The 27,547-nt window shown below is 34.9% G+C and overlaps 1 protein-coding gene across 2 annotated transcripts; it reads left to right on the forward strand.

The window, feature by feature from the left end:
* Positions 1 to 1,847: 1,847 nt before the first annotated feature.
* On the forward strand, positions 1,848 to 3,516 carry LOC145055469 (dolichol-phosphate mannose synthase subunit 3-like). 2 transcript variants are annotated; one of them, XM_079003809.1, is made up of 5 exons: positions 1,848 to 2,033; positions 2,469 to 2,538; positions 2,617 to 2,762; positions 2,874 to 2,981; positions 3,073 to 3,516. In XM_079003809.1, the coding sequence occupies exons 3-5, from the start codon at positions 2,661 to 2,663 to the stop codon at positions 3,130 to 3,132; spliced, it is 270 nt and encodes an 89-aa protein (XP_078859935.1). In that variant the 5' UTR covers positions 1,848 to 2,033; positions 2,469 to 2,538; positions 2,617 to 2,660; the 3' UTR covers positions 3,133 to 3,516. The 2 variants fall into 2 exon arrangements, with proteins under 2 accessions (XP_078859935.1, XP_078859934.1); XM_079003808.1 differs by lacking the exon at positions 2,469 to 2,538 and having other exon boundaries at positions 1,849 to 2,033.
* Positions 3,517 to 27,547: the final 24,031 nt, after the last annotated feature.

Genomic DNA, 27,547 nt, shown 5'->3' on the forward strand with positions numbered 1-27,547 from the left:
GTGATGAATGATACAAGTATATATATATATATATATATATATATATATATATATATATATACACACACACACACATACACAGATTGAAGCTACAGCTAAACTAAACCCACATACAAAGGCACGTGAAAGCACACATCCTGAATACCAGGACTAACAGGACTAATTCTAATGACTCAGTCCTATTGACCAATTGACTTGTTTATATAGTCGTTATTAAACTACTATTCCTCTTTGTTTTTACAGTTCACCTGCAGGAGTCTCATCTAAGTGACAATCATACCCTTCAAAAATGATTTTTGCATTAGACCATCAAACACTCCAACTGATTTTTTATTCCATTCCATTCTTGATTCTATTCTTAATTCCATTATATTATTGATTCCATTATTGATTTATTCCATTACAATCTATTTAATTACATTATATTATTGATTCCATTCCATACTATGCTAAATCCTCTCAGTGACAATTATACCCTTAAAAATGACGCTTGCATCAGACAATCAAACCTCTACCGACAAAACACATTTTTTTTCTATACTTGTATTTACAAAAATGTAACTTTTACATCAGACCTCTAGTGCATCAGACCTTCACATACAAAAAAATCTCACTTCTGATATATTCGTGTATCTATAACAACAATTCATCTTTCAAGACCTTTACTTGATGCATCAGTTCATTTGTGAGAAAAAGGGTAAAACTGTCCCACTGTTTTTATAACCCGATATAAAACGACATTACAACCATAACAAAGGAACCTAAAACAATCTATATACTCACAAAACCACATTATCTTCATAAAAAATATGACAGTAAAACCTTTATCAACCAATTTATAACAATTATAATGTGTAAGGTATTGAACATTGCTTCAAAAATAAGAAAGGCACATTCTAATTTCTAATTCTTTAATACACCTGACCTGCCCTATTACATAATTTGCGATTTTATTAACCTATTGTCATATTACATAATTATAAACCAAACGAAGATGCAGACCAGAACAATACCAAACAACATCACCTTAACCATGAATATATCAGTCTCCTTTTTGTCAATCACCTCAAGCTTCATTAATTTATTTTGCAGACCCATTTCTCCTTCTCCAGTTCCATATTCTTTTTTGGACATAATCATATTATACTTAAACAAAACCATATTATTTCTATGCAACTCATGTACTTTACTCTTATACCATTGAAGACCCAAATCCTCATCCACCTATACAAAATATTTACAGTCTTTTGAAGGATCCGAAAAAAAAAGTTGAAATATCCGAGTAAAAATTAAAGAAACAACAATAATCTTATAAGAATTTCATATCATCGATCCCCCATTTTTACAACAAAATATTTACAGTCTTTTGAAGGATCCGAAAAAAAAGTTGAAATATCTGAGTAAAAATTAAAGAAACAACAATAATCTTATAAGAATTTCATATCATCGATCCCCCATTTTTACAACACGAACTTAAAAAAAAGAGGAATGAGATCACTATTTTTGAAGCATTCAAACATTAAAACAATAAAGGTCAAAAATAATAATGGTTAATTTGTAACAAAATATATATAAATGTTTTTTTAAATATTTATACATAATACATAAAGGTTTTTCTATGGTTTTCTCTAGTGTCAAAAACAAAATAATAATATATATATATATATATATATATATATATATATATATATATATATATATATATATAAATGTTTTTTTAAATATTTATACATAATACATAAAGGTTTTTCTATGGTTTTCTCTAGTGTCAAAAACATCAATTTCAAAAGCAGAGGGTCTAAATGTGGAGAGTTAGAGAAGCACATCCTTATAAACACCAGAAACCCTAAGTTGTGATAAGAAGCGCCGGCAATTCAAGACTCACAAGAGCGGTCTGCCAAATCTAACGTGACCAAACCCTTTCCTGATCTTCGAAGATGGAGACGTCAACTTCAAAAGAACAATAATAAATTGGCGTCGACATCGATCCGTCTTAGAAATCTTAATCGTCATCTCAGTTTAGCCATATCAAGGTAATCGAGATGATCGTGTGAGTTCAGTATTTGATTAGGTTGTGTTATTTGTAGATTTATCTTTCAACATAAATTTCTCGATGATTTGAACATTGGTGGATCTCTTTTCACTGTATATATGTATGCATAAAGCTTGAATTGCCATATGATGTTTGGGAAATTGCGCAAGGGCTTTGAGTCCCGTTTGTGTATCGTAAAACGGACATTTGAGAATAGCTGTATATCCCATCTGATGGCATTACCTAACTGATTCATTTGTTTTTTGTTTAAAGTTATTGCACATGGAATTGATTTTATATCGAACCTCTTCTGTTTTCAATTCCCTCCAGATTGCAAAAACCCTAAAATTTTCAACTTTGTGTTTTCGTAATATTTATTGGTATTCATTTGGATTTTCTAGTCATTTGGAATTGGATGATTGCATTATCGTTTCAGGTGTGTTTGCATTTGTAATTCCAAAGTGACTATCTCCTTTCAAGAAGCCAAATCAGATAATCAGAAACATGTCTGTTCATTCAATGATATACAAACTTTTTTCTTCGAATCAAAGCTTCTGTATAATTTAATGTTAGTGTTGTTACAGACTACATTTTATAAGTGTGAAGAGACGGATTTTGTTCATATAAAATGAAACATATTGTGAAGATTATGTCGATGTTAGTGGCCATAACTGCTATATGGATTAGCTTATTGCAGACTGCAATGATTCCACAGAGTTATACGTGGTTGGTGAGCCTCTTCCTCTTCCTCTTCATCTAGTTCTTGATACTTGTTTCATTTGCAGTGTAGGAATCATCATAGCTTTGATTAACTTTTTTTTTGATTTATTTGTTAAAACAGCTGCCTCTGTATCTGATTGTGTCACTAGGATGCTATGGTCTGTTAATGGTTGGGGTTGGTTTGATGCAATTTCCAACTTGTCCTCAGGAGGCACTCTTGTTACAGCAGGTATTTTACCTTGAGAAATTGCAGAAAAGATTTGCGTCATTAAAAATTACATAGAAAAAATGGGTTATATTGTAAATTTTCATTTCTGTAGGATGTAATTGAGGCCAAGGAATTCTTGAAGCACAAAGGGGTAGATGTGGGTTCTGATTGACATCAAAGGGATGACATTTATTTCTGATTTTTGATGGACCAATGGTTAACTAAAGATCTTCTGTGCTTCGTATAACTTCATCTGGTGGTTTACTCGAGTCTTTCAATGGTCATCAAAATATTTTTTTTGTACACTTTAGGTTTTTTTTTTTTTTTTTTTTGTATTATTTATGTTATTATGATTTGCTTTATAGGTTTAAATGATTTTAATAGGGTTAAAAATGTCATTTGGGATAACCCGATAAACCTGAAACATATAGAGTCGGGTTTCGGGTAGATTTTATACCTTTTATTTGGTTTGGGTTAATATTTATCTGTCCTGGCACTAAAATATAATATTTCAAGTATTTTCCAAAAAAAAGGTATAACATTTATTCCATGAAAATATATATGTACAATACGTGGCCTGTATGTTTTTTTACTTTGGTGTGTATGTATTTTTTTCTTAGTTAGGTGTTGTGTATGTTAACGTGATAACAAATTGTATTTTTTACCATTTGATATTTTAAGTTTCTTTATATTTAAGTTATTTAGTAAAAGGGTTATTGCTATAAAAGTCTTAATATTTACATGAAATATTTGGTTATATACCAAGTCTAAATTTGTGTTTATAATGCCTTACATTTAGGTAAGTTTTGTCATTTTGAGTATTTTGAGTTTTTTATCGTTTTGTGAACAAGTGTTGTTTGAGGTTTGATGTTACTGTCAAATCATATATAGCATTTCTTAAAATCTTGAAAAAAACCTTTTGATTTGCAGATCACCAACTATATATTTTAAAAACCGTCAAGTATGTCATAGTAAAAAAACAAAGCAGTTATTAGAAAATATTCCCAACATAAAATGTCAGACACAGGTGAATACGGTGTGATCATGCCAGACATTTTCTTTTTGAACTAGAAGTATTTGAAAAAGATTTAAACATCAACCGTAAGCACAAAACTTAGCAAGTCTCCCAAAATACAACATATTATACATCATACATACATATCATACTAAACATGTAACGTGTTTATTTTAACCCTTAGTCCCTCCTTCTGACTCTCTCAGTCCCTTTCGACTCCTTTGGTGTCTTTCAACCGGTACGGGTTTATTTCACCCCGACAGCTAAGCATACAGTCATTCTAGCAAGAGTCATAAAGATAACAAGCACATACAAGCATACCAGTAAGTGTCATGAAGACCACTATTTTTTTTTTTGAACCGGCAAATACAAATATACTAATCTAGGTGTCTTTCAACCGGTACGGGTTCATTTCACCCCGACAGCTAAGCATACAGTCATACTAGCAAGAGTCATAAAGATAACAAGCACATACAAGCATACCAGTAAGTGTCATGAAGACCACTATTTTTTTTTGAACCGGCAAATACAAATATACTAATCTAGTCCTAAATTAACACCTAACCTATGTCCACGACGGGACTTGAACCCTCGACCTCAAAGAGGGAGGACACCACCTGATACCGCTGGGCTAGAAGCCCTTTGGTATGAAGACCACTATTATCCTACAAAATAATGCAGTCGGCCGACATTGGTGCATTCGACCCACAAGTACAGTGAGGAGACTCATTTCAATCAGATGATAAACAAATCACACTCTCGGGTTGCTGCTACCATGACTCCTCACTCTGAACATATCCAAAACTAACCCTAATTAATAACCAAGGTAATAACCCATAATAAATGGTCCATATTATATTCTATTATGCTAAGGGTAAATGATCATTTTACCCTTCCCTTACTAGACCCAACTAACCATGGCCCAAACCCATAATGACCCAAGGCCCAAATGGCCTTCTAGTGAGTACGCCATGCATACCACCCCATTACGCCCAATGTACTGGGCTTCGACAGAAGAGGAATTCAGGCCAATCCCGTTACGCCTTGTGTACCTGGGAGGTACGCCTACGTACTTCACTGCTACCCAAAACTCAACTTTAATCCCTTAATGCTTTAAGACCAAACGTCCAACTTGTATATATATATATATATATATATATATATATATATATATATATATATATATATATATATATATATATATATAGGGAAGGTCTTAACTGACAAAGTTGACAACTTTAAGTTTTTGCATGCCTCAATGGGACCCAAAACTAATCCTTACGTCCATAACTTCACCAAATGACCAATAACTCATGCATGGAAGAAATATACCAAACAATATTCGATTTTTATGAATTAAAGACCTCAACAATGACTAGAAATGATGCTTAAATGTTTTGGAGTAACTTCTACTCACAAGATCCAAGCCATGGGACCAAAACATGCCCAAACATACCCCAAACCTAGATCTACACTAAAGAGCCATAAGGTTTGAAGTTGTATACTTCCATAAGATGCAAAATGGAAAACCAAGTCTGGATCTACAATCTCCAAGCTTCTAAACACCTCTTCAATGAATTCCTTTTTCTTCCAAATGAACCAAAACACACAAGAATCACTCTAAGAGCTCAAGGACCTCACAAGGTGGCTAGGGTTTCGAAATGATGCTTTGGGGAAATGGACGTTGGTGATGAGAGAGGCCTTGAGGGTCTTAAGGTGTTTAAATAGGATCCAAATCCGAAAAATTAGGGTTTGATACCTGCATGAGTACGCCTAGCGTACTAAGAACATATGCCCAATGTACTCGAGGAAACCCGTAATCACCTTTAATGACCTACACCCGACATACTTATCTCGTACACTTAGGGCAGGTACGGATTTTACAAACTTTTTAATAAATTGAGTTGAAGATAAAAATACCTAGAACATAGGCGTTATAGTTGTCTTCGACACCATTTTCAACACCCTCTTTGCCTTCACCACCATCCCCTCAGATGAAACTCTAGTCGCCTCAATTGGAAGAACTCCAACGTTTTGGGGCTTGGGGAGCCGAGATATGATGATCTTCTGAGTGGGTGTCTGTGTTTCTTTCTCCCTCACACATGTATGAAATAAAATGTGTTGTGTGTGTTGATTTCCCGATGGTGATGGTAGTTTGCGTGTGTTTCTTTTGATTTCAAGAAGAAATTGACTTCAAAGTTGAAGTATCAATCCCTTTCCTTTATCTTAATCGATCACATTATGGTTGGTTTCCAAAAAATAACGGTGGAGTAAGGTGATAACAATGGTGCTTTGATGGGTTAATGATGGTTAAGAAAAGATGAAAAGGGATGATGTTCAGTCCAAATGGGTTTTTTTCACAGATGGCGTTTGTGTGTGTGTGTGTGTGTCGATTTTTGCAGGTTTGTGTGTGTTTGTGTCAATTTCTTGTGATGGTGGCTAGATGTAGGTTGCTAAGAGAGCGAACAACATGTGGACGATGGTGATAGTGGTGGGTTGGAGATGAAGAATACATAAGGTGGGTCAGAGATGGTGTTAATGGGTGCTACGAGTGTTTTGTGGTGAAGATGGTGGCTGGTATGTAGGAATAAGGGTGGTGTTGAGATGTTGGAAATGATGGTTTCTTTATTGGTGGTGGTGGTGGCAGAGGGTGGTGGTGATGACAGTGGTTAGTGGTAATAGACAATGTTGTTGGTGGTAGATGAGGGTGATGATGGTGATGTGTAAATAAGAGGGCTTTTATGACAATGATGACCAAAAGAGGGTGTAAAAACTGATATTAGCTTAAAATGAAAATAAAAAACAAATATGAGGCATTAATGACATAAAAACATACTTAGGACATAACCACATATTTCACATAAATATGATGGCTTTAATGTCAATAACCCTTACTAAAATGGCAAGACATTAATTTATTTCATGTTTTAACCCAACTAACCCTTATCTTAATATGGTTGGGTTTAGGGTCAATTTTCTTTCTAAAAAACCGACTAACCTGATCTATTTAATCTGAAATCCGATTAGGTTGACCCAATTAACAGCTCTATAATAGTCCTTGCATTTCTAAAAAGTAGTTAATATTTTATTTTATTATATAATATTTAATATGTCTATACAAAGGTTGTCAAGGTCGAAATATTATATAAGATCGTTTTTCATTTTGCAAGATCGTGATCATAAGATTGAATTAGGATTGTAAGATCGAATTAGTATCTTACATCATGAAGTTAACCAATCATTTAACAATAAATAAGTTAAAACATGAACTATACATCTTCAATATATCATTTAACAACAAACAATTCAAAGAAGGATTTCTAGGGTTCATATTTGATTAAGTTAGTTCATATAAAACAAAATATTAGATTTTTTTAAATAACAAATAGTAACGATTCTAAGATCTTATGATCTTACGATTTGATCTTGCCATCCTATCCTGATATTATAAAAAAATCCAAATATGATTGTAATCTATTTATCTAGGTAAGTTTGTACGATAGTACGATTTTATGATTATGATCTTGATTTTAACAACCTTGGTCTATACATTAAATTTTATTATATAAACATATTTATACATTAAAAATCAAATAGTATATAATTTATTAATATGTTTTGACTATTTTTAGCGTAAATTACATAAATCATTCCTGTAATTTGGGGTAAATTGCATGCTTTGTCCCCTAGCCTTTTTTATTTAGATAGTTCTTTTAAATTAAATTTATTGTGTATCCCGTTAACAATTTTAAATTTTACCTTTAACATATGGTAAACTAATACATACTGTATTTTTACATTTAATCTTTTATACATTAAATGTGTAAACTTTAATCACCTCCGCCTCCAAGCTCCATCTTCATCAAAACCCCTTAACCGTCTCTCATACTCCATGTAGATCTATGTAGCACCAAGTTTTCAGTACGTTCCTTTTAAGTAATTTTAATAAATTGAAGTTGAATTTATGGTGGCCACGACATGGTGATGGAATCCCACAGCATGGCCAAGGCCAAAGTTTTCGTGGCCTTTAAGTTGGCAGCACGACGTCGCATATATCGCCACGGTGTGGCCGCTATTTAATGAAAAACCCTATTCCAGGATTTGAGCTCCTATTTAATGAAATGTGATGACTAGGGTTGCCCACCCCCAACCTCATTCACTCTTTTTCAACCTCTAAGAGGAAACCTTAGCCTTCATTGCTAATCTTTGAGCTCTTATGTGTTTTGGTGGTATTTTGAAGAAGAAAGAAGACATCTTGAGCTTGGTTTCAGATAGAAAATCTCCCCATATACCTTTGGCACGTTTATGGACTTTTGTAAGTCCTCAAGATCTAATCTTTAGGCTTTATATGTCTAAATCTAGCTATTTTATCCCCATATCTTCACGATGAGTAAAATTGGAAGGTTAGATCTCATAAAATTAGCAACTTTATGGATCCATGTGATCATTCTAGTGTCATATGTTCCAGATCTGAGGATCTATGTAGTTTTTGATTCCATGATCAATTTTAAGCCCTTATTGTCATGTTTTTGACTTAAAATGGAAGAGACATGCGTTGGACATGCATGCCCATAAAGCTACGTTCTTTAGGGCTTATTTGGAGTAAGGAATCATTCTAGAAACTTTGGATGAGCAACTCTAGAGATTTGGTGATTACTGGGTGTATTTATGCTTTTGGTCATTGTTAATGTATGGTCCATTATCATGGACTAGATGTCAAGACTTGGTGCACCAGCCTTGCCTAACGACCGCTCCTGGCGCTCACCTGGCGACCCCATGAGGCCTTACCCAACTCCTTGTTAGCTGGGTCTGAGTTGGGCTGGCCCATGGCTTAACCTAACTCTCATTTGACCTAATTGTCTCCAATAAATAGAACTTAATCTCCCCCATAGGGAGGGAGCTTCCCTTGGACCTTTCCTGGGACCTAAACCCTAGAGGCATCAGCCTCCATGATGCCCAAACTCTTACCTAATACACCAATATGTTTCTCTCCAGCTGGAGAGAACCATTTCATCTCTTCCAACTGATCTAACTTGATCGATGAAGCTTGCTCCCAGGGAACAATCCCTAGGGAAACTCTAACGACTTTACTATGACTGCAGTTTAGGTATCTCGCTGAAAACCCACTAACGGCACCACCTCCAGATCTTCGATCTGAATCCAACACAGAAGACTCGACTCATGTCGCAACATTTGGTGCCATTCATGGGCTACATGGCGAGAAGAGCAGTACGTTACTACTGCTACTCCAGATAACCACTCCAACGTCGCGACACTCAGAACGCGTTGACAACGAGCTCGCGTAGAAAAGCTTGGTCAGTAGAGCATTTGTATGGGACTCGGGAAGTGCGCACTGGTGGGCAATCACCCAAAGTTTCCACGAGTAGGCGTAAAAATATAATCCTCTACCTAGTGCTGGCTGCAGATGTCATCCCCATCGTCGGGGATCGTGCGGTTTTCCTCCGATGGTGTTTCTAGGAACAACTTTAGGTTGTGATTGGACGACGGGAACAGCAGACCAAGCACGTTGCATTTATCGACAAAATTTAGATCTCGACACAACAACCACGTCGGATAACGGTTTCAAGGGCCACATGGCGAGATTACGCTTCTTAGCATGACGGAAAGACTCAAATTGAAAATCGACGTCAGACACACATCGACCTACTTTGGATACAAGGTCTACCTATCCCTCTTTTCTCAAGTAAATCAGTACCACACACACACACACACCCACACACACACACACACACACACACATATATATATATATATATATATATATATATATATATATATATATATATATATATAGAGAGAGAGAGAGAGAGAGAGAGCTAGGTTCAAATGTTTCTAGCAACTATTGTGTTCTAAATGCACCAATCACAATTTAGCAAATAATTAAATAATTAATTAAATCAAAAAGGGTATTTCTGGTTTTTTGCACTTGCAATTAAGGAAACAAAATAATTATATGTTGACCTAATATCTCTTATTTATGACCATCGCATCTACTCAATTCTATTCCATGTGTGTATGATCCGTATTCAAAACCCTAGGCGAGTGCTCCAATCATGAATTTGTTCATATCGCTAGGTCGCGGATGGTGAAGATCGAAGAAAGCTTGGTGAATCAACTTGAAGAGGTTGCTATGTCCGATAAATCTTTCTGAAGCCTTTGGGAAGCTTTGTATGTTGGTTAATTTCTCTTAAGATATCCTCGAATCAACTTTCGTTTAGTCTAATAATTTCATCACCATGTCATATTTTTTTCATTTAGTTGATTTATGTACTTCAATCATCTACAAAAAGAATTTCAACCCCAAAAACAAGCATTGTAGAGGAGAAACAGAAATTAGGGCTTGAATCTGGATATTCATGATGTTGTTTATGTTGCTATTCCAGGGATATGTGTTTGATAAATGATAATCATTAACATTGCCATCATCTTCAACTGCTCCCGATTTTGAATTGAAAATCATAACCAAGCGCAGGGAACCAGTTGGGTTATTTCTCCCTCTGCCTCTCTCTTGGCTAGATTAAAATAATGGAGTTGGAAATCCATGTTAGCAAATTTCAGGAAAGAATTCGTTTTTGTAAGTCCTTTATACCTCTCTCTCCTTTTGCAATTTTGATTCTTATGATTAGATAATTACCACAATTTTTTGATTATGGGTGTATCTGACATCAATTATGCCAAAATGGAATATCAAGTTCTAATTATGTTATAATGGAATCTCGATTTTATGGCATGGAATCTCAAATTACTTGTTAGTATTTAAAGGTATACACTTTTTTATTGTAAATTTAGTCACGTTCATGTATTTATTAATTACATATGCTGTATGTTTCATCAAATGGAGTATAAAGATATGAGCATCCGATTTTGCCCACCAATTGTTTGCTAAAATGCTTAAATAAAATATTTCAGCCAATTTTTTTGTAATCTTTGAACTATCATATCTCTCATACTAGCTTGAAATGATTTGAAAATTGAAATTTTTTTATGCATGTTATCTTTTGTGTTAGCTACAAGTTAGGTTCTGAAGTCATTTTAATTGGATTAATATTGGCTGAGTTATAGTCCTTCGAACATTTGATGTTACAACTATATTTTTAGCACTTCTACTTTGTTCAGAAATTTTTTGTGATATTTGAAATGTCATATCTCCCACATTCTTGCTTGTAATTAGATTAAAGTCGATTATTTGGATCAAGTGACTCAGGGAATACTTGATCAAGTGACTTGAGTATTACATAATGTTAGAGTAAATTAAAAGTCTTTAATGTCTAACACATTCTATTAGAATTTATAGTTTTATTCTTTTAGAATATACTAAAAGTTTTAATATTTTAAAGTTGATTATGTTTTCTTTGTGGATATAGATTTTGAAGAGGCTGCCATTGATATAGTAAAAGAAGAAAACATGGAGAACGAGAGTATTCTAGCAGAATGTATTCTACTAGAATGTATACAGTGTTTCTTAACAGTAATATTCTTTCAGAATAGATTAGTGTTTTTGTTAGATTTTGATGTTTTTATTTTTATTTTTTTAACCATTCATAGTTTTAATCTTTAAGAGTAAATGTAAGTTTTATTCTTTACCAATTAATGTAATTAGTGATTCTTAAAAAATAAAATCCGTATTCTTTAGAAAATGTTATTCTTGAGAATAAGTTATATAATTCTTTAAGCATGTTAATTATAAAAATTATACTGAATGAACCATATTCTGCAAGAATAAATCGAAAATATATTTACTAGTTTATGTTTGACTCTCTGTCATTCTGATAGAATAAAATCGGTTAGTATTAGAAATTATAATAGAATTAAATTTGAATTAATTTAAAAAATTCAGATTTAAAAAAGGAAATTAATTATCCTTTAAAATCCGAAAATTTCCTTTTTTAATTTAGGTTAACTGACCAAAACACCCTTCTGCTGAAATTTGTGTGATTATATGGTACATATTATCCTATTTAATATCGTAGACCCCAAGATCATGATCATTGATTTTATTCATCCATTGGTCCAGAATTGTGCTTATGGGCACACAATAGATGTAGTAAACAAAATAACCTAGCCATATATATATATATATATATATATATATATATATATATATATATATATATATATATATATGTGTGTGTGTGTGTGTGTGTGTGTGTGTATAATCTCTATTTAGTAAACCAAAAATGTTTACCAAACTCTATTATAACAATCGCAGTATGCATTTACCTTCAGGGAGTTAAAGTATTTACGCAACAAATACTAACCTTCTATACATAGTAGAAAACCTTTTTACCAGCATCATATTTTCATATGAAAAAATGCCACATTTTGATAACTGAATCGACAATCAGTTTTCGAGTTAATCAAACTATTTCGCTATCATTAGGTGCTTAGCTACTAATTGCATACTATTGAAACATTTTTACCCAATATACAAGTATTTTACCTTATAAGCTTACACAAAGTCACATGCTATGAACAATTTCCAAAACATATGCTTGTATACAATTTACCTGCTGCTATCATGTGTTTATCTTACTATCATTCACATAGCATGGATTTGGATAACTTGTGATCATTACTTACAATGGCAAGTACAAACGAACGAGAATCAAATGTGCAAGCACGAGCCAATGCATACAAAACAACTTAAGATTAGCCACGCCAATACTTAATTCTAGAAAATCATTAACAAAAATGTCGAGGTTCAATGGGATACCAATCTCCAATACAACCATGCTTACAACAAAACTGTCACACCCCAAACCAGAACGGCGGAAAAGTTCGGGGGCGGAGGACGTCATGTACAGTATCACAATAATTGTATAATAGTAATCAAAGCAAACGCAACCATTACATTAATAAAATATTGTATTTACATCTGTTCATAACCTAATTTGTATGACATCAAAAGTGTATAACAAAAGTATAAAAGACGAGACTCTATAAAGCTCCGTCTTCTCAAAATCCTGCGGGTGTACCTGTCTACTGGTTCCCTGAGAATACAAGTGATTTTGAAAGTGTATCAACATTTAAGTTGTTGAGTTCATAAGTATGTTTTAGTGATAGGAAACTTGTCTTTGTACTTTGAAAATACTAGTATGTTTCTCCAGAAAATCCAATATTTTCTATAATGAATGTAATGTAGTTTTGTAAATAGATAAACTATTTCATGTAAGATCCTTATAATGGTATGCTGTATTAGTGTACCATGTACTAGAAAATAGTGTAATGTATCTGTATTTGTATGAAAACCTTTGTATCTATGCCTGGATACCACCAACTGTAGTGTAAAGTAGTGTATCATAGTAGTTTCATTAAATACAGTAAAACCATTGAAGTAGTGTTAATCCCGTAAACATATGTTTTAGTTATATTGTTGTGATTTTCATATAAACATGCTTGATATGACCTAGTGACCTCTACGATGTTCTTAAGGAGTCTGAAAGTTATGACATTTGTCACCCCAGGCCTGCCGGCCTAACTGTAGCTAGTAGTTCAGGTGTGGGATTGTCAGTCCCGTATAGATCTATACACAAATCTCATGCTCTCCCTCTAGGAGATTTTGGTTATACTGTATAGGATTTAGTTCCGTATCCCGAGGGGTATAATTGAAGTAGTGCCTCACAACCCTGTAATTACTAGTTTACGTGTAGTGTTGTAGTGTTCTCTTGTACTAGAAACTGTATGTATTGCCTTGCAATAATGTACTTTGTAATGTAAAATAATTATACTTAAATAATTATTTTAGTAGTGTATACTTGTATCAATGTATTAGAGTAGTGCTTCCCAAACTATACCTATTATAGTTTAACTGTAATGTTCTTTAGTGTACTGAAACGTTTGCAATTTAGTTGTATGAAAGTATAATACCCTTATGCTCGACATGTTAAAAAGGGTTAAAATCTAAGAATATTTTTATGAAATGTAGCTAATACTTTGTTTGAATCGATTGCAAAGGTTTAAAACTGTTTAAAAAGTTTGTATAAACACAAAGTCCTTGTGTTTTACTCGTATTCTCCCCCTAACAACATTAAAAACGTTGAAAAGGTAGGGGTATGAACTCACCTCGAATGTGCGCTTGTGTTAGAATTAGCGAGCTTGTAGAAACGATCCTTGGGTAAGCGTACACACTAATAACGTTATCCCACAAATAATTATATTCGACGTCGTATTTAAATTAACAAAATATCAATTTAAATAATGAAGTAAATAATGTTGTAATTAATAATTAAAGTGTTAAACAACACTTTAATCATGTAAAGAATACTTACAATAATTATTTGGAATTGTTTGAAATGTTGAAATGAGTTTTCGGTGGACAATATGGTGTTTTCGGTTGGACAAATGTGTTTTCGGTTAGCTCTTGATGTTCTTAAGGGATATTATGAAGATTTGAAGATGGCTTTGAATGTTCTTGATGGGAATATGAAGATTTGAAGGAATCTGGGTAAAATTCTTGAAGATTGAGAGAGTTTTTGGACGATTTTTGAGAGAAAAATGGGTGTTTATTTGGTGACAAAAGTGAGAAATGAAGTATGTTCTCGCTTAAAAATTTATATATAGAGATTAGAATACGGTCCTAATGGGCCTAAATAAAGTGTTTTCGGTTGAAAATAGCCCAATTAAGGGAGTTCGATCCAAATAGTAGCCCACAAAGTGAGTGTTCGGTCAAGGAGTGGGACCCTTCGCAAGTTGTGCTCGGTGCGGATCCGAGATCTGTTCTCGGTCCGAGGCTGAGTGGTTTCTCGTAGGTTCTCGGTGAGAAAATGTGGTTCTCGGTCTGATGGTGGGGTCCGAAACCAGGGTTGTCGGCCAAAGGGTTTTAATTCCCAAATTTTTATACATTTGATTATTAAAGGATTTGTATACCCTTCTTTATTAATTTAACCTTATTAAATTAACAACTCAAAAATTTTGACTTTTTTTTTTTATCAATTTTGACTTTTATTGACTTTGGTTTGACTTTTCTTGTCTGAAAATAACGGGTTGTTACAAAAACCACCAAAACATCGCCTTGTTAATCACCATCAAGCTGTGAACAAGTCACACCACATATTACAAAGAACAAAGTATCATATACACACTCACACCCTCTTTCAGGTGAATCAGCAGTACAGAGGATCAAACCATTCTCATTCCTCACCCTTTCTAAAAAGGGGGAGTAGAAGGGTTGGCACAATGCTATACAGAAGTGTCAACTCTATTTCGAGAAAAAAGTTGAACTACATTATAAAGGAATGTGGTGTGTGATTGTGCATCCCTGGGAAGAAATTAGTGTTATAAATGAAGGAGCAGCTTCATGGCCCAATTCTTAGCGGTCGCGTTTCCTGGATCCCAACAACCACATTGACCAGCTCTTGGCAAACTCTTTGCCCAACTCTTAGTAGTCGTGTTGGCTAGCCCATACAGTCTTGCTACTAAACTACCAGCAGTCATGTTGGCCAGACCTACGCACTCTCGCTACTCAGCTCTCAGCAGTCATGTTGGCTAGCCCCATGCAACCTCGCTACTCAACTCTCAACAGTTGTGTTGGCCAGCCCTATGCGGTCTTGTTTCCCAGCTTCCACTAACAACTTGTTGCCCGTCTCTTAGCAAGCAGTATCACTATGATATCGACTGCCTCTTAGTTCATAACATTACCATTGCTACATAAATGATGTTGCCAACAAACCATTTGCATTATGTACATGCCAAGACAACGAAGCACCGATTGTCACTACAACCAATGATGTAGCAAAGCATCGAGTTCCGTTACATTTTAGCCATCCTGACCACCTGGGTTGAGCACATAAATTGAAGGCTGCTAAGTCCAATCTTGCTAAAAGGTCATAAGGTTCATAACCCTTGCCTTGAGTTGCTTGGTTTCCCATCTCGACTCCATTATAGTGGAAGGCTCCAGTTGCAAGGTTGAAACATAACCTTTGCCTTGAGCTTTTTGGTTTCTCAGCCCAAATCCATCGTTGCGACCTACTCCACCTATAAGGATTATAAGGCTCACATCCTTCGCCTTGAATCCGACCTCTCAGCCTAAACCCACTATCATGACGTGCTTCGCGAATAAGGCTTGAAGGATCACAACCTTTGTTGATCCATTTCCATGAGATACCATTATGTGTGGCGTATTCGTGATCGTTGGCTGCTAAGCCCGATCTGTTTCCACAAGATGCCATTATGCATGGTGTATTCGTGATCGCAGGCCACTAAACCCAACCCAATTCCACGCGATTCCATTTCGCATAACATATCCATGAATCGTTGGCTGCTAATCTCGATCCATTTCCACGTGATGTCATTCCGCATGACATATTCGTGATCGTTGGATGCGCAGCCCAACCGTAACATCCCAAAAATCACAAGAAATCTAAACTTTAAAAAACAACCCATAGTCATAAAATGTTTACAAAATCATTGTTTCCAAATTGTTTATCCATATCAGAGTATCCCAAAATCATAAATCCATAAATAGAGGATGTGTATTGTCACGCCTTCGCCTTCCCGCGATCATCAGAAGTACCTGAAACAACAACTAAAAACCGTAAGCCAAGGCTTAGTGAGTTTTCCTAAAGTACCACCACATACAACATATCAAACAATAGCATGCATAACCGAGCCTTCAACCTAACTGGACCACCTCGTAAGGCCTACAACCTATCTGGACCGCTCTAAACCCTTCAACATGACTGGACCGCATCGTAGGGCCTACAACCTATCCGGACCGCTCGTTGGGCCTTTGGCCTGACTAGACTGCCACGTGGGGCCTACAGTCTAGCCGGACCGCCCTGGGTATCTTGGCCTTTAACACAAAGCAGGACTGCCTCAACCCAACCAACCATAACATGTCGACATACACATAACAAATAAACATATAACCAAGCATCAGACACACATACAGATTTACATATCACTACCACATGCTAACATCCTATATACCAGGATACTGATCTAATATATCTACAACATAACAACATACTATCATATAACAGGATATATAATCCACTAGGCTGGCCTTGGTGCCTTCGACCCGTAAGTACAGTGAGGAAGACTCACCTCACAGTCTGACGAAGAAAACTGATCGATACTTGAATCCCAAATACCGGTTCCACCTAAGTCCTAAATTTCCAAACATTTCTCACTAATAAAAGAATCACAATTTCCTATATTAATCTTGGTCATACTTGGTCAAAGCTAACAAGTCAATTGACTCAACCTAGCCGAGTCGACAAAGAAAGCGTATGCGGCGCGTACTCCAAAGGTACGCTGGGGGTACTCCGAAAGTATGTCGGGATGGTTGACCTCGTACACGCTGCATACTCCAGGTACGCAGGGCGTACGCCCAAACCTCTCAAATCACCATTAAGAGCTTAATGCCTTAAGTTCTCATGTCTATATTTCAGATCCAAGGCCAAAATACTGCTAGGAGTCATAAAGTTTCCAACTTTATCACTTTGCATGTCCATTAAGTGCTTAACTCAACATCTTAATGCATTAATACCTTCTAAGGAATGCATGTAATGAAACTAACCCCCAATACCACATTTTTATGACTTACCGTGACATCCCCATTTTCACGGCCAGAAAAGACCGATTTTGTTTATGCTTTGTTTGAACATCAGAGTAACATTTTAAATAAAAGTGTTGTGGAATTTGTCCCAAAACAAAATATGATAAAGATTTATCAAAAGCATTTCCATAGAAATGTATTTCATTAAAAGGAATCAGGATGTCATGTTCGATACAGATCATAAGCATAAACAATACAACATAGGCCTTACTACATTATTCCGTATTTACAGGCCTAAAATCCCTTAATCTCTCATCCCAAGACATCACATTTATGCTCATGCGCCACTACCTGTAATACAAGAAAATGAGTGGGTCAGACTTGGGACCCTGGTGAGCACATAGGGGTTTCAACCCACAATAAATAAATTTATTATTTTCATCAACCAAACAAACCCGATTACCCCTTCCCTTTATCCTCACTTTACGTCCCTAGAACATCTAACACAAGGGATCTAGTCTAAGGACTTTCATCGGGGTGACAACACATGCTGCGAGGGTTCCTCAACAATTCATGTCAAATAAGGCAACCATGTGGGGGATGGAGTACTGCTGGTGAGCACATAGTTCAAATAAACACCTACAAGTTGCGAGCCTGCTAGCATTCCACTGGATTGCCTAGAAAAGTCTGTGGTCGTCATCTATACTCCGCTCGATGACTGGATCATCAATAACATCTATAACGAGGCCTCTCATTATTTTATTTTGTCACACAGCAACTATTACATCTACCCATATTTTACCCAACACATTTTGTAGATATAAAATACATATACAGTTTAAATCATTTAAAACATGTATAAAATCGTTCATCCAACATAGATAGCAAGTATATAGATAATATGCACACGTACCACGTAATTTATATAAAATACTTCATATCTATGTGTAAGATGAAAGTAACTATGCACTCACCTTAACGTTCGATAGACGATTAGTGTTCTGGAATGGATGCGAGAAGGTCGAGTAGTATTTCCGTGAATACGAATCTCCGAGAAAATTTAGTTTCCTAAGGAAATATTAATATAATTAATATTTGGAGGGTAGTTTGGTAATTAGCCAAGGTATAGGGTCCATTCACTAATTTAATAAATCAAATGGGGCTATGTTTGTCAATACTTTTCAAATTAATGGCTAAAATGAATTATATAAATTCCAAGTTTGCATCTTGGACTTATTTTGCAATGAAATTCCATGGAGGGGGCTTTTAATTATTTTGAATAACTATAAGGACCATATGTAGTTAATTGAAATGGAAGTTTGGAAAAGAAAAAGGAAAAAGAAAAATATGTATATATGTTTCTTTCGTATTTACGTATATAAATGTTGTTTGTAAATTAGGAAATAAGAATGGGCTGCTTTGTAAACTAAACACAACTTGAGTTCGAACAATACATCACATATGTTTCTTTCAGATTTTACTGATCAAACAAGCAATTCGTATGTATGGTTAATAAAAGAAATGAATGGTTTCCTTCTTTTGGCTACTGATCGAAAATACATCACATATGTGCATGAGGTTTTAAGAAAGAAAACACATGGATTTTTCTTGCTTCCCTAGTGAGTTTGAACAACATAGGAAATAATAATAATAATAATAATAATAATAATAATAATAATAATAATAATAATAATAATAATAATAATCTTAGCAATGGAGGACTTACGGTGGCACCAAGATGGTAGTGATGGTGCAAGGTTGGTACTGGACGGAGGAGCCTGTGACGACAGTGGGTGGTGGAAATGGTGGTTATTCAATCTAAGGGAGATAGAGAGGGATATAGAGGGAGAGATTAAGATTGAGAGAGTGGGGAAGAAGAGGAAGATGATGGTAGATTTTGTGAGTAAGAAATAAAGGTGTCTAAGCCTCTTTTATAGTAAACACACACACACACACTCACATACAAGTTTGAGCCATGCCTCCAGCTACGCAATGCACTCAAAAATTGAAGTGTGCAAGCGAAAGAGTGAGGATGAGGAGAAGATCACGTGGAAAAGACCAAGAGGAGAAGCAATTGGCTGGCGATTTTCTCCCATGCAAGTCATGTGGGTCCCACATGGGTTATTCCTCCTTTAATTGCCCAAAACACACAAAATCAGGTGTCTCGAGATCCGTGCATTGAGAAATTTTTTTCGAGAATACCGTTAGATAGAGTTTAATTCATGGATTCTGGAACATTAAACGGATTACTTTTTGGAGTTACGGATCTCCGGAAAATTGCGTTTGAAGTTTTGCATCTAAACGACTCGCGGTGTCCGTTTTCGCGACATTTGTAAATATTTTTGTTAAAAATATTTCGAGTGTGAAATTAAATAATAGACTATAACCTGAGTCCAAAAATGTTATCGGAAATCCCTTCGGCAAAGCGTAAGTACCTCAACGGATCGATTTGATTTTACGCGATTAAAGAAAAGTAGTGTTTTACTGTCTGATTTTTTAAAACTGTCGTATCTTTTGCATACGAACTCCATTTTCGACGTTCTTTATATCCACGCGTAGGCAGGAACGTAATCTACAACTTTATGTAAAGATATCGGGCTTATCTCACACTTTAATTTTGACGCTTATTTGTATTCTTTATTAATTATACCTTTATAATTAAATTATAAGCACACAATTACACATAATTCACATGGTATTCAAATATTTTATCTTTATTACTTCAAAAGAGTTATAATAGTTGACCTAGAATATTATATCATTACATCATCTGATAATGCTTAGCCCTGAAACCCGGGCGTTACACTTAAGATCCCTCCAAAGGTCTAAAAGGATGACTTATTAGGTCAAGAACATGCTATGCTCAAGAAACACCACATTTGGGACAAAAAGAACCTAAAATCAAGCCCAAAATAAGATCTAAACGAAACTTAACCAAGTTCAGAACTTTATACCTCCAACAGATGCCAAATGATGGTGCATTTCTTGATCTAAAGTGCTTCACTCCTCCAAGATGGTCTCTACTTCCTTCTTTCTTCTTCACATGCACAAAACACACATACACAAGCTTAGAAATTCTTCACAAGGTGGATTAGGGTTGCAAAGACGTTTGAAAGAATGGAGTCTGATGGAAGGAGCCAAGTTTAGGAGTTAATGATGAATAAATAGTGTCCAAACCCTAAAGATTAGGGTTTAGGACTTCACCGCGTATGCCCTACGTGCACAAAGCGTATGCCCAACGTACGTGGCTCCCCCTAACAATCCAAAGGTGGAAATAATAGCCCCTCCCATCCACAAGTCTTACATTATATGGAACAAAATGCAATAAATCTCAATATAAGGGTCAAAAGTGTAAGTAACTCAAAACATGATGTTACACCCATACATTTCCATGCGATGCCATTCTACGTGATGTATTCATGACCGCTGGCAACTAAGCCCGATCTTTCCAGGTGACGCCCTCCTGCATAACATCTCCATGATCGTTTTCTGCTAAGCTCAGCCCATTCTGCTAAGCCATACAATATAAGTCGCGCATCGTCATGCACTGTAAGTCACGCGTCATAAGTCTATGACATGTTTAGCACCATACATTTGGTGTTTATCCTCTTATAATCAACGTGGTCTTCCTATGCTCATATAACCAATAAGGCCTTTCCTACATTAAATCTTATTATGACAAGGTTACTGTTCAAAAAAGAATGATATCACGACAACAACATTGCTACTTACAATCCCTTAACATCTCTATTGTCTGGCCCTTGACAACAATCTTGCTATTGATTATCGGAAATTGTTGAAATGGTTAAATCAAAAACATAAATCATACTTCGTTCCAAAATCAAGTCTTAGAGTTGTACTCCAAGATTGTGTCTTGAGTAACATGTCCTAAGTAGGCTTATAACACATCATGAAATGTGGAGTAGAAAAGTTTTCTTACACATGCACATTTGTAATTGGTAGTTGTGATGTTTTAGATTAGGCAAAGACCAACTAACACCAATTATAAAAAGTGTCATCCTTGATAAAAATCTGCACTAACTCCTGAATATTTGTTTGTCAATGAGTGTTATCTTGACAGAGAATCTTATATGTCAAGAGGTTAGTGGTAGCCTTAAATATCTTGAAAAGTTTCAAGAACTAATCAAGAATAAACCTATCGTTTATCACTAGCACATGACTTAAGGTTTGTAACCTATCGTGTTGGCATATTCTTGTTTCTGTGCTCATTCCAGTTAAAGTTGACTATACATGTGAGTTCTATGAGTTCTCAATTGTTTGCATAAGGCAAAGCACCTTGATCAGTGAAAGTTCACTAATCAGTAAGGGTGAGCTGCTTAACAACTTGGAAGACATGGTAGGCCCTTGTGCTGCCAAGTGGCAAGAAATTAAGATTGAACAAGTTCAGTCCATATGAGTTTGAATTTTTCATAGACCTTGTCTTATGAAAATTGTTGGGAATAACAAATTCACATGGATAGGAACACATACACCATAAAATCTAAGTGTCATAAGGGTTCTCTCCAATTCATGATAATGATTGTGAGGAAACGTACACTTTCACTAAGTAGATTTTAAGGAGATAGCAGTTGTATTAATTGCATTCTCAAATTCGATTATGATTATGACATCCCTTTTCATAGTTCGAATTGTGAGGAATGGCAAATAGTTTGAACATTCGGAACTTAATGTTGTAAGTTCTGAATAGTTTAGACACACATATGAGCTTTCTAATAAAAGGTGTATTAGCTTAGATAAAGGCTTATCGAAGCATCTCGTATAAAAAAACTGAACTTTGTTAAGAAAGTCAATAAGTATTGATTTCTAGAAGTCCAACTAATTTCTGAGTACATGTCAAAGCTAGTGGGAGCATAAGTGTTATGCTAGTAAGAATATAATTATCATGATAGTGGGAACATGATTATTATTATGTGAAGTCTTGCAAGTTAGCAATACTAGTTATAGGAAACAAAGATTACAAATTTGCAAAGTTACAAAGTTTGAAAAGTTGTTTAGCTATAATAAGGGAGATGATATTTATACTTTATTTCAAATCTAAAAGTTTACATTGAAGTATTAATTAAGCTTAGTCATGGATATATGAATACCATGTTGAAATATTTCAACATTGGAAATTCTATATATGGAAATATTATAGCAAAAGACTGGTCAGGTATCATGTCTTTATGTAAGACATTATGAATCGTGTCCCATATGTTTCAGATATAGGATCGATTGCATATACTATAATATTCACGTGTTCTAATTTTCCAAATGCCTAGGGTATGAAGAGGGAAAAAAAGACTAGAACCGGATATGACTAAATTGATTAAACAACTGTCAAGGACAATATGAGGTTTACCAAGGATTGGTTGCTTGTGGATAGTTGGAAGTATAGTAATGAATGGACCATATTGATATAATTCTGAATATATAGGATTCTATTAAGAATGGATAGTCATATGCCAAATTATGGAAAAGTTTCCATAATGGGAGTTGGATGTCAAGAATCTATGAGTAAGTTAGAAACTTTTATGCAAGAAGGATGTTCAAAGGAATGTGCTTTGAATATGAGACTTCGTATCTATGGATTTTTATTGTAATAATCTCCAATGGAAAGTTTTGTAATTGGAAAAGTCTCTATGACTTGTGTACATAGTCATTACAAAAGGATCACTGAATATAAGCTTAGAATCTAACAGATTACAGTAAGTGGCAAGGACTTGGTATTCTCACACTTACGATAAGGATTTGAATTGTGAAATGAGTGTCATTGGAAATGTTTAAAATTGATCTATTTCACAAAGTAAGGACCATAGGTAAACATAGTGTGCATCCTTGGAGCATGGGATGACTATTGTTTTAATTCAAGTATTAAGTTGATCAGTCAAAACATTATACAATGAATAATGTGTAATCGATATGGTCATTAAATAAAATGTGTTTTATTTATATTCAAAAGTTTTGAGACCATATTGGATTCAATTATTCTTGTGTTTCATTTCACATGTTTTGACTTCACGAATAATAAGACTATTCAAACCATCCACAGTCGATCATACTTTGGAAGTAGGTATTGAGGCAAGACTGTCATGAACCCGTCTGTAGATTGTCTAAAGTGTTAGACATAACACAAGTTTGTTGCAGTATTCATGAGTACTCCTGTAATAAGATTTGGGTATTGGATTAAAGCCACGCTCATCTGAATCACTTCATGGATTTTATTACGAGTGATTGTGAAACGATAATATCTTATATTCTTGAAATGGAGAGATATGAGTTGTAGTTTACAAGTCGGTTGCACATTGATGATATGAAAACACGCCAACAACTTAGTGTTATAAAACGTATTGTTGTGTGTGATTTGATGAGTAAATAGAGTAAGCATATGATTCAAAGTTTATCCGTTCCTTTTACCCTAAGAGGGATAATAGCGATATCTATGGGCCCCTCGATGATTTAGTGATGACAACCCTAAGCGCTTGGCCAAGCCTGGACTGATTTGATTTGTTCAATTAGTTGGTCGTTATAAATCAAAAATCGAGAAACAACACATGAACAGAGAGAATGATTATAATCCATGTCTTAGTTCATATGATATCTTGTATAATGGAAGAATATATGATCCCTTATCTAATGGACGCATCATTGACTATGTTAGAGTTCGACATCGGCTTTTGAGAGCTACGATTGCTAGTCGGGTTTTGAAGTCGTACTTGCAGTTATAGTTATTAGACTTATCCAAGTGGGAGACTATTGGATTAGGTGTCTAAGCCCATAACTATAATTGGTATGTACTTGACCCGAGAGTATGATGGTCCATTTTGGGTTTCCTTCACCATAACAATTTGACAGGATTGATATTTGAGAAAGAGGTTAATTGTGATTTATTAATATATTATAAGTATAATATATTTATTGAGAAATAATATTATTTAATTAATATTGTTCAAGAATTAATTTGGAATTAATTTAGTGATCAAAAGAGATTAATTAAATTAAGGGGATTGATTAAGTAAATCAGTACTACATATAGTTTGGGCCAATGATCCATGATTGATTAGTTATGGACTAAGTTTATGTGAAAGTCCATGACGTGTTAGTCCGTAAGGCTTATCATATGGATTATTGTATTAAAGGCCCTAGGAATGAATTAGGGTTTACAAGTTGAAACCCTAAGAATTCCACACTATAAAAGTAACACTATAAAAGTAACCCCTTAGCTCCAAATTCACGACCCCCAAGGGTTCTAAGAGAACCCTGGCCGATTTTGGTGGTTCTAGACTCTCTCTCAAAGTCCTCCATTTGTTCATGGTGTTTGTGACTTCTTTGAGGCATCACATTTGAGGTGCTAAGCTCTTGCAAGGCCAGCAACTACAAGCTACAAATAAGAGGTATTCTTCTAACTAGTTTTATGATTCATGTACCAAATTTGTATGCTAGATAGGTTTCATGCTTTGGATAATTTTTGTTGCATGTATAACTAGAGAAAACTTATATACAAGGCATTAGGGTTGTATGTTCACCATAGGAGTGTTATAGTACTTAAAAACCCAACAATAAGACACAACAAGAGTGAGGGCAATGTGATCTAACTCCAAGTAGATAATCACCCCCCCAATAGTTAGCTCTTGTTTTGGGCCCATTTTTGTGTCAAAGTTTATTATTATTCAAGCTCGATGTCATCTCAATAAGAGGTTACACACATTTAACAAGTGATATTAAGGACTGATCATCTGTGTCACTTGAGCGAAATCGATGCGAGAATGCAACCAATAGGGTTCAAAGGCTCATAACATCTCGTTAAACATGTCAGTCTAATCCAAAAGGGCCACTAACTTTTCCCACGACATGAACAAATGATTTAAAGGCTCGTAACCTTTACCTTGATATAAAAATACATAAGTCCTAAACGCCTCAAGGTGACAATCTTGGCTTAACTTTGATGACTAGGCCCATAGTGCAACAATCCTTGGCCCAAGACTTAGAGCAAAGTCATAAAAGGTAACTAGAAAACTTTGACTAAAGGTGAACACCCTAATAAAAGTGAACCATCCAAGGTCCATAAAAAAGGCCAGCTAAGGCCTTAGCCTAAAACTATAGGCTAACGACACGAAGAAAGGACGAACCTCGAGCTAGCGAGTGCGAACTCCCGAGCCAAAGCCAAAAAACTTTGGTTAAGTATGAATCCTAAGTTGTGACATCCCCAAATTCATGGTCATTTTAAAATTTTTATTTATGCTTATTTAAAAATTAGAGTATCCTTTTTGAAAAGTAGTAGTGCGAAATTTGTTCCCAGAAAACATGATAATGATGTTATCAAAGCATTTCCGAAGAAATGTATTTTTATTTAAAACATCGGGGTGATCGTCAATACAGAAACATAAACATAAACATACCTTAAATTCATTTACACTAATGATTTACATTTCCTTTAATCTCTTAGTTTAATGTAACTTCACATCAATACATGTGATTCAAATGAACTGAGTGGGTCAGGTTGGGAAACCCGGCGAGTACATAGAGATTTAAATCCCACAATGTTATACCACATATATATATATATATATATATATATATATATATATATATATATACACACACACACACTCTTTAGAACTCATAATATATACATATTCACCTCATATAAGCAATTTTGCCCCACCCCGTCGATCCTCACAACAACACGATCCATACTCCCGGATCTAAAATTAACAACTTTGCCTAATCCATACTCCCAGATCAGGTTTGTCTAATCCATGCTCTCGGATCAATGACAAATTTTAAAGTTCAACCCTCCGTGTATATCTCACCCGTACTCATAAGAATATACTACCCGATATTCATCTTAATTAATTTAGGTTTACTCTGTATCCTAAAATCATCATATATTATCATATATGCTCTTAACACGTATTTCAGACAATATCAAATATTTCACACATAAACATATATTTAATACTTTAATTAATACTTTTATTAAAATCATGTTCATGAAAGGGACTATGCACTCACTTGTTAAAGTGATGACTCTAAACTTGGGCAGCACTTCGCTTCTAAAAATTTTATTTTTCTTTGACGAAACCTAGTATCATTACCACTATATTTTAGTCTAATATTTATTGCGACTAACTATTAGTCTAGATTTATGAGCGATATTGTTTTATAAGTGTTAAACAATACTTTTCAACTACTATGTACAAACAGGGGCCAAACAAGAAACACAGAAGGGCATGACCATTTTGGCATTTAAGCTGTTCTGAAATCCAACAACCCTATGCGGCCCTTCAAACCAGATTCCCCGTACCGCGAGTAGTTAAAAGATATTATAATAACACTTTATATTTTATAATACTTAGCACATATATTGTTTATAGGTTCATAATAACGATAATGAACTTAAACATAAGCTATACTTAAAGCACGGTAATCATAACTCTACTTACAGGTGGTTTAGCGAGAAACCAGATTTTGCACGGACAAAACTTTTTCGCTGAATCTTTTTAAAAAGATTCTTGTAGCGCTTCAACGCTCACCTTACTATACTAAAACTACAAAAATAGAAGTCAAATCAAGAGGAACCAAAATGCTCGGGGAATAAGAAGAGAAAGACTCTTGAATCAAGAGAATGGTGCACGAAATATGAGAGCCTAGAGCCTCTTATTTATAGTAATTAAATTTTCAAAAACTACCTTCTATAGTTACTTAATTACCTTATAGTTATTTAAACGACTAAACACCCATTTATACTACTATTTTAAATAGATTTAACGATATTTGTACTAAACTAATGTCGAAAGTACTCAACATTAGTCTTATAACGAGTGCTGCAAAACAGAAGATGACATTAAGGTACTGCCAAAAAACATCCTTATTATTAGTTTTTCGTTAGAAGACCCAAGAATGTCGGGCTGGAACCCCAAGGATCTGCTCCTGATAACTTCCTGCATATGCCAAATACAAATCAATCGTGTCTACAAAGACAATGGCAGTGGTACCGACATCCTTTAAGAGCATCGTTTCCATCAATTGCCTCCTGGAAGGAAGGTTTAG

The sequence above is a fragment of the Lactuca serriola genome, chromosome 5 (assembly GCF_051521515.1).
Source record: "Lactuca serriola cultivar US96UC23 chromosome 5, Lser_US96UC23_V15, whole genome shotgun sequence".
Classification (NCBI taxonomy): Eukaryota; Viridiplantae; Streptophyta; class Magnoliopsida; order Asterales; family Asteraceae; genus Lactuca; species Lactuca serriola.